The sequence below is a fragment of the Protobothrops mucrosquamatus genome, unplaced genomic scaffold, assembly GCF_001527695.2.
Source record: "Protobothrops mucrosquamatus isolate PMUCROS unplaced genomic scaffold, P.Mucros_1.0 scaffold380, whole genome shotgun sequence".
Taxonomy (NCBI): Eukaryota; Metazoa; Chordata; class Lepidosauria; order Squamata; family Viperidae; genus Protobothrops; species Protobothrops mucrosquamatus.
The window spans coordinates 814504-824197 of NW_015386712.1; the positions used below are offsets into that span (position 1 = coordinate 814504).

Below are 9694 nucleotides of genomic sequence, written 5' to 3' on the forward strand. Positions count from 1 at the left end.
CATTGACTCTGTTTGCCAAAAACTGGCTGTGAAGGATGCATATGGCAATCATGTGACCACAGGACACTATGATGGTTGAAAATATTTGCCTGTTGCCAAATGTCCAATTCTCAATCATGTGATTGCCAACAAAGATTCCCTGCATCTCATCTCCTTCTTAAAACTTGCAGAAGCCTCCTGCAAGGCTTTCCTGAATTCTCATAAGAGGTATGAAATATGAAAAGAGGTCTCTGTCATTAGTATTTTTGCACCTAACATATCTTCATGTATTATTGCAAGGGTTCCCAACTCCCGGTCTGTGGACCAGCACCGGTCCACAGCACGCCAGCAAGTGGATCGCACAAACAAGCAAAACTCCATCCTCAGGATGCAGGCAGTATTCAAAACGACACCCCCTCTGGTGTGTGTAAAAATCTTTCTCCATGGCACCAGTCCCTGGTGTCCAAAAGATTGGGGACATCTGTATTATTCTATTTATAAACCTTACTTCTGTTGAAATATAACAACCAAAACAGCTCCTTCTATTTATAAATATAAGTAACTTGATCATCCAATTTACAAACAAAAACATAAATACTAGGAGTACATCTAACATCTTCTTTTGAATCATTTTGTGCGTGGAACTCCTTCAAACATCTGCACTAAGTACAAAACAGGCTGGTTGAAGTTTGAGACCCTCCTGAAATGATCGAAATAGCCTTCTTGATGCTTTTGCAGTTTTGCAGTTACAGCTAGACATTTCACACTTAAAACTTAAAACACTTTATAGCAAATTGTTTTACATACTCTACATAAATAGTAAAACACCAAAATACATACATTAGATTACTTATCAATCAACATCTTAAGCTTACCGTCTTTTGGGGGCCCTAATGAACAATTCACATAAAAGCCTTCCTTGTTCATCTTTGTAATCTCTGATTGTGTTGTATAATTCATGGCAAACAGCAATCTAAAATAGTAGGGCAACAGGAAAAAATAAAAGTACATTTGCAGTGATATTGAGTATCTATAAAACACTATACTTCTAATGTTCAAAACATTTCATGTTTCAAAATCATGTAGCATTTTTCTTGTTTAGAGATGAGCCAGCAAGAACAAAGGACAACGCCATGTAAAATTTCATAAAATACTGAAGCCATGAGAGAGATGGGATACATTACTATTTTTGTCCAGAAAAAGAAGTTTAAAGAAAATGCCATCTTATACTGATCAAAGTGTGTGTGTGTGTGTGTGTGTGTGTGTATTTCAGGTATTTTTGTTATAAATGGAACCATATGCTATGACCTCTAAAAAATCTAGGATTTCTTAATTTGGTCAATTTGACCAGTTGGAAAAGAAAGAACCATCAATGAGCTAATAACACAGAGTCACGACCAGTAGCTAAGCTAACCTCTTTTATCTCTTCCCAATTCATATCTGTAGTCTTAAGTCATCCTTAACCATTTCATTGTCAAAGTTGTGTTTGATAGTCTCCCTCAACCATCAAGTTGCCAATTCCAATTACAAAGTCTGTGCACAAAATAAGCAATTATAACAGCCAAAATCAACCAAACCAAACTAAACTAAACAAAGAAATTCTGTTTTATTAATTTGAAGATAGACTGGGGGAAAATGAATTTTGTCCGTGAACATGTTAAACAGCTTATATACAAATAAAATTCATTTCCTAAAGGAACATCTAAAGGAGAAAATCCTACTGTACAGGAAAGGGGCCTCCACCTTTTGCCAGTTTACGTGCCACAGTTTGCCCAGTAGGGGAGGTCTACACTCCAAAAATGGGCAGGGACAATTTTTCTTAATTTACTGTTTTATATTATTATTTAAAATAAGGTTTGTTGTTATTTTATAACAAAAAATGTTTGGTTTTTCTGATACTAGAAATACTCCTAAGAAAAATAATCAGCACCCTTTTGTTTTATCAGCAGATATCCCTATGACACTAAGAAAAATCAGCCCAATATAAGGAAGGTGGCTAGGAGATTTTAAAACACTTAAATGTGGAAGTTTTTATTTGTTATTTCCTTCAACTGCACTAACATTTCACTCCACCATCATACCAAGGTCTGAAGACTCTGACTTCAACAACCCTGGGAAAGCTGTCAACTTCAAAGAAGATGGTGAATTGCATCACTTATAAAGTGCAATTAAGTGTACAGGAAGTCCTCATTTACAACGACACCTGGGGCTGGCAACTTGGTTGTTAAATAAAATGGTCATGACATGAAACATGACTTATGATCTCACTTCAACTTTCCTTTGCTTTACAGACCAGTTGCTAAACAAGGAATCCCTGTAATTCAACATTTTTCAGCAAACTTAAGTATCCCAAATGTTAAAATGCAAAATATATTTGTAGCAATACTGATACAATTGGTTTCTGGTGATATAATAGACCAGGGGTCCCCAATCCCCAGTCCGTGCCAGCAACCGGGCCACACAAACAAGCAAAGCCCCATCTGCAGGATGCAGGCAGCACACAAAACCACGCCCCCTCCGGTCCACGGAAAAACCTCTCTCCATGTAACTGGTCCCTGGTGCCCAAAAGCTTGAGGATCTCTGTAATAGACTGTTTCTTGTACACAATGACCAGGCTAGAAAGATAGACATTCAAGGTATTTACAGGATCAACTGTTGGGAGGTTGGAAAGTCTTCTCCGTTTCCTACTTGGACCTGGTGTGTTTGTGGAATGGTGACCATCATCAAAATCTCCTCCACTGGCACTGCTAGAAGGAGAGGTAGCCCTTCGCCTCTTTGAGCTCATGGAATCCAACTTCTTCTATAATAGAGAAAAATGTTCTTAAACTTGAAGCTTTCAAACAAAGAGAACACAAGATAACAAGATAGTAAACCCTAAAAAATCAACAATTCCATTATTTGAAATAATTTATAGCAGGTTTCAGTGTGTCTTTGGTACTCTGTGTATTTTGAAAGAATGTGGTTATTCTGATAAACTGGCTCCACACCTATTCACACAATGGCTACCACTGTGAGCATGGCTAACTAAGAACAATAATGAAACACACTGATAAGGAACTATTCCCACTCCCTCTAGCTCTCTAGGGCATTTTTTGCATACAATTTTGTGGACTTGGAACATGTCTGGAATACTGTAAATAACCTTCTATCCTAGAAAATTTGTTTTTAGATAACTTCTGGACAACACATAGCTTCTTACACACTTTAGATCCCAGAATTCTGGGAAATGGCCATGCTGTCTGGGGAATAGAGACAAGTTTGGGAAATATAATATATTGGAATATTATATTAATGGTTTTACTGCCAAGCAATCATTGTATTATCCAAGCCCCTTGATGACAAAATTATAACAAAATAAATGGTTTTCTGAAGGGACTACAACATTTCTATTTCTATCAATGCTCGTGCTGGCTAAATAAATTAGTTATGTTATTTTGTGATTTCTAAATGCTTGAAAAATCTAGACATCAAGTATTGTCCTAATAACTAATTTAAGCGAATACAGTATATCAATCTCCTTTTGTCCACCTGACAGCTTTCAAGGCAATGTACAACATTAAGCAAAAATAATTACAACCAAACTCTGTTTTGTGCCAACACCAAAGACCAAAAGTATTATTAGCTCCAATTGTGACTGAAGAATGAATGTTCAATTACAAGCGAATCATGAATTAGTTGCTAAAATTAAACGTATAGTAATTACAGAGATTATGATCATATTTCTCATAGACTATATTCAATATAAGAGCAATTTATGTCCCAAAGTACTTTCATACGTAACATTTTAAAAAAGTATATAGTTATGTTAAGCATGATTTTGAAGTAGGCATGCAAAATTTATGCCGTAAAAGTTACTGTGATTTGTGCAAAAGTGTCCTAAAAGAAAAAGTGAGAGAATATAAAATATTATTTGAAAATAATTTGTTTGCTAAGCTAGAAGTAAATGATGCAATCTAAACTCATCAACACCAGTAGAAATGCTTCTGTCAGGAGAATGCAGTGATATTACACAATAGGTTGAATACATTAATGTGGACATAGATTAAGTGCTGAAAACAAAATATAAAAGAATCTTAAGTTAAGTAAGGTTCTTATATTTTGCCAGTACTTTCTAAGAAAACTATTATTTAATTGAAGACAAACATTAATTATAATGTAATATAATTACTATTGAAATTAAAGGATCAACCAATTTTAAACAAAGTATATGTTACTTAAACTATTTTTTATTTAAAGCATAAAGCAATTATGGAACCATAAGGAACTAGTTGATCTGAAACGAAAAAGCTGAATCTTAAATCTGAAATTACACAGTACAAATGCAGATTAAAAGATGACCATGAACAAGTGAGCTAATGACTTGTTTGCAATTTTAAAGTGTGAAGTGATTCATAAACCTTTCAAAATTTCCTACTCATTTAAAAGCAGAAAAATAAAATAAATATGCCTCTCAGCTATTATCCCAGTCAAGTTCTTTTAACAAAATTAAAATATAAGATTACTATAGTTGGTTTTCCAATGGAAACAAATAGAAAATCATGTTTTCCAATTTTTATTTACAGAAAAATATTTTAAGAATATACAATATACAGTTAGTATAATGTAATTGTGTTAATACATTTGCACTTCATGTCTGATAACCAAATTAATGTACATTCATGAGATAAATGAAAAAAACATGACATTTACAAATACAGGTAGTTCCCGACTTACAACAGTTCATCTAGTGACTGTACAAAGTTACAACGGCACTGAAAAAAAGTGACTTATGACTGTTTTTCACAGTTATGACTTTTCCAGCAGCTCCATGGTCATGTGATCAAAATTCAAATGTTTGGCAACTGGTTCATCTTTATGACGGTTGCTGTGTCATGTGATCACTTTTTGTGACCTTATGACAAGCAAAGTCAATGGGGAAACCAGATTCACTTAACAACCATGTTACTTAATTTAGTAACTGCAGTGATTTATTTAACAATTGAGGCAAGAAAGGTCGTAAAATGGGAAAAAATTCACTTAACAAATGTATCACTTAACAACAGAAATTTTTGGCTCACTTGTGGTTATAAGTCAGGGACTACCTTTATAAAACAAAAATGGCTGAGATGTATGGAAGAGGGACAAACAGCACACACATTACCAGCAAATTACCAGATTTACCAGAGTACAACCAGCACCACGAAAAGCCAATCTCCTCATAATGTCTGATAGGCAAGTAAACAAACTGAGAAAAGCGAAATCTTTAAAGCACCAACTCAGCCGCAGTATTAGTACAGCCAAAACTGAAAGAGAAGATAACAAAAGGAAAGGAAAACAGAGAAGAAACAAAGGAAGAAAGGTAAATAAAGGAATTAAGAAGAAAGAATAAGGAAAACTATAGAAAACAGCACAATGTAGGATTACAATAACTGGATTGTTAGCAAATTTGAAATAATGTTTATTCAAAATTCAGAACGAAACTAGCAGTCTTAGAATAAGTGAATAAAGTTTGTAGTTTTAAACTAATCAGTACAAAACTCTGCTACTTGATATGGTACAACTAGGGTCTTAATGGTCATATTATTATAGAACTATACTAACAAAAAAGACTGTTCATTATATACAAGTCACTATAGTGTATCTATTGTTATTCTACTTAAATAATGAACAGCATTCAAAAAATAACAGATTCAGAAATTGCAAAGGCCAGTATACATCATAAAACAGGTTTAATTATAATAAATTATAAATCATTATAAAAACTTCTAGTTAAAAATGCAGACACACATCTAACACTTTTAAATACAGCTGCTGAAGCCCTTCAAACTATAGCTTAGTCATTGATTTTGGAATAATTGGTTATATTTACAACACATAAGGCGACAAACTATAGTTCATATATACATAGAAGTAAATCACATTTTGGTAAAAACTTTTTCATATTTTATTCCAAGCCAAGAGCAGCAGCTGTAATTTTGTCTGATAAATGACAAATAAATTGAAAGCAAACTCAAACAAAGCAGAGATATTGAAAGTTAAAGGTTAAATGATGGGTTTGTACTTCATATAGTGGTTGAAATGATGATAATGCATTTTTTAATGTCTTTGAGGATGAAAAATATTGTACATGTATAAAATAATGTAATCCAAGATAGCAAAAACCCCTTGATTAAAAGAGGAAGAAAAGAAGCAAAAGAGATTTTGAAATAAAATAAAACATTGGTTGGAAAGTGGGTAATATTTACAATACTATATTGATTCAACAAGGAGGTTCTCTCAGAATTAATTAAATAATATGGGATGAAACTGAAGTGAGAGAATCCTGGAAGGAGATTTGCTTGGGTATGATAATGAAGAGCAAAATTCAAATGAATCCTATAACTAGTTTTTAAAAACTGATAAAAAAGAAGTAATATATGCTATGTGAATATTAAAGAATAGTAGTGTGTAGATGGTAAAAGCAGACAGATATTAGAACATTGACTTGGTTTGCTTATGGTCTGCCTATCTGACTTGGGTATTGTGTGTGTGTGAGAGAGAGAGAGAGAGAGAGAGAGAGACAGCTGCTTCAATACCTGACAATAAAAGAATAGTGTTATTGTTCGCCAAACAAAGGAAAAGGTAGCAAGAATGAATGTAAAGAGATTAATCTGTTAAGTATGCTTGGCAAGGTGCTTGGCAATTCTGATAGAAAACGTGTGAGATGATATTAGCAAAATTTAAGAAAGCTGTATGACTTTTTGTATAGAGATTTTCGCTTTTGAGAATGTTTTCGAGGAATGCACAAATATATGATCTACTAATTTTTTGATTCAAAGAAAGTGTAGAGTAAAGAGAATAAGCTTGAATTATGGAATGTTTAATGTAAGTATGGTGTTAGTGTGGTTGCTAAATATGGTAAAGAGGATCTAATTGAAATACAATATACATAAGGACATTGAATGATTATCAAATGATTCAACATTAGGCAGGAAGCAGGATAGATGTCTAATGTCTGATTGATTTTTTAAAATCATCAAAATGAATAAATATATTAGGAAATGTGTCTTGTTAGTTGTGATGATTGGGGACATGAAAGTACTTATACTTTTGTATGCAGATGATGCGACACTATGGGAGAGAACCAAAATGATTCATGTGAATGTTAGATTCAGACACAATCTGTGTCTGCATATGTCAATATTAATATATTAAAAACCAAAGTACAGGTAGTCTGACTTACAACCATAATTTCTGTTACTAAGTGAATCATTTGTTAAGTGAATTTTGCCCTGTTTTATGACCTATCTTGCCACAGTTGTTAAGGGAATCACTGCAGTTGTTAAGTTAGTAACACAGCTATTAAGTGAATCTGGTTTCCCTATTGACTTTGCTTGTCAGAAGGTCACAAGAGGTGATCACATGACCCTACGACACTGCAATCATCATAAATATGAGTCAGTTAAGAATCAGAATTTTGATTACGTAACCATAGGGATGCTGTAGGGGTTATAAGTGTGAAAAATAGTCATAAGTCACTTTTTTCAGTGCTGTTGTAATTTTGAATGGTCACTAAATGAACCCTTGTAAGTCAAGGACTACCTGTAATTGCATTTGACTAGAAAAAGTAAGTAGAACAACTGCAAGTTTCTGTAAATAACAAAACACGAAGGAAGATTAATTTATGTATCTTACTTGAATTTTCCTTAAGGTGGAAAAATGGGTGGAGAAATTATAACATGCAAATTTTGGAAGAAAAGATTTGATTAAAATGATGGAATATGTGGTCTGTTGTGAAGCATCAATGCTTGTTGAAATAAACAAAAATGGCAATATAAAAATAATGTTTTCTGCCCATTTTATTATAAAGTGAGAGATAGGTATGCCAAAAGAAATTTACGTCAAACGTGGTGGGAATACGTTAATTATTGACAGTATATAATAATAGAAGAAACACTTATCAGAAACCAAAGAGTGTTAAATGAACATAGATTAAAGGCAACTGTGACTAACCAGTTCAAAAGAAATTCACTGAGGTGATTTGGTGAGGATGAAAGAGGATCAAACTGGAAATAAAACATTGTGAAATAAAAATGAATGATCTGAGAAGGGGAAACATGAAAGCTGTGATTGGACAGAGTTGATGAGTTCTTCAAAAAAGAAAAGATCAAAGGGTTAAAAAAATAAAACAGTGCATGAAATAGTGTGGAAATAAGCATAATTTGCAAGGATAGAGCATTATAGTAAGTAATGTTGATATAAAATACTTTTAGTTATATTTCCTTTTCACATCTTCTGCCTTTAATTTTTTTACCTACTCCCTTTCTATTCTTTGCATTATACTGCATATCCTAAAACAGAGGTCCCCAATCTATGGGCGGAGGCCCACTTCCGGGCCATGGCCTCTTGGCCAGCCTGTCCTAAAAGACAATATTGTGATGAGTATTTTTTAAATGTAAATAATCCTTTTACAATTGTTTCAGGTACGAAAAAGAGTACACAGTATAGTGCATTTAAAAATAATACTTAACCTACTATCTAAAAGGGCATTTTGTAGTCTGCCTTTTATTCTAAATCTTTATATCAAATGACTTATCTGAACAGTTAATAAATAAATAAATACTCCACTGACTGAACTATCATTCTTTTTCTATTAGTTAGTTTCTTGAACAGTATGAGAATGTTTACTTGACTTTAGATAATTACTATGCTTTAAGTATTTTAAATAAACTGCCAACATAGTTACAATTGTTACAATATAACAACAGTTTAGTGGACATTAATTTTTCTGACTTAGGTATATCAGCTAAATTAATTGCTAAAATTCATATCAAGAACAAAACTATTTTTCATATATAAAACATCACTTTTAAGCTATAATCTCTGGGTAGAATGAAATGAAAAAAAATCTATATTTATCAGAAGCATGAAAACAGCATCTTGTACTATTCTGTAGAAATAACCATTATTCTATTATTAAATGAAAACAGCCATCTAACTACATTTTTTCCTTTTGGACTAGATAATTTTAATAATTTGGAGTAGATAATTCTAATTTCCAAAAATATAAGACTCCTTCATTATACTGTAGATCTGAAAAAAGTTCTGTGCAACTTGAAAGCTTGTTAATGGTGTCAGCCAAATCTGTCTATTTGGATGTTATCAATATGCTAAAAAAAAAAAGAAAAGAAAACCAATGGAGTTCTCTTCTGACAATGGCTTCCTTAGTTTTTCAAAATTTATTTTAACAGGCAGAAAATGAAGACAGTCTCAATAGAATGGCATATTTTCATTGGCTAAGCAAAATGAGAAATAGATAACTCCTTAAATATAGAAATAAATGAACGTTGGATGTTTCAAAACATTGGCTATTAGGTGAATAACTAAACTATAAATTCCAGTGCACTGCTAAGCTCTTCAGCATCTTTAAATAAAGGAAATATGAAATATTAAAGGGCGGTCAATTTCACACTTGATGGTACATATCACTCTTTTTAGCTGTTATAATTTGCAGAATTCCTGTCCTTTTGTGCTTTGTGAAGTAACTGTGGCCGGGTTCGTACAATATGCTAAATTCAAATGAACACCTGTTGTGGCCACATAACAAGCAAAGCCATATATATATATATATATATATGAATCCAGCTTCAGAACCAGTACCTGTATTTCATATTCTTTTTATCAGAAAACTGAAAGCCATGCTTTTCAAGAAACTATAATTTGTTATTTCAGAAGAAAGTTTTACTGTGGAAAAGTA

At 32.8% G+C, this 9694-nt stretch overlaps 1 protein-coding gene across 1 annotated transcript in view; it reads right to left on the bottom strand.

The window, feature by feature from the left end:
- PBRM1 (polybromo 1) overlaps positions 1–2770 on the bottom strand; it is a 52302-nt gene extending 49532 nt beyond the window's left edge. The window contains exons 1-2 of the mRNA XM_029284117.1: positions 2624–2770; positions 855–952 (exon numbers count right to left, since the gene is read on the bottom strand). Coding sequence (XP_029139950.1) covers positions 855–952; positions 2624–2764 — 239 coding nt within the window. The 5' untranslated portion in view covers positions 2765–2770. The remainder of the gene's footprint in view (positions 1–854; positions 953–2623) is intronic.
- Positions 2771–9694: the final 6924 nt, after the last annotated feature.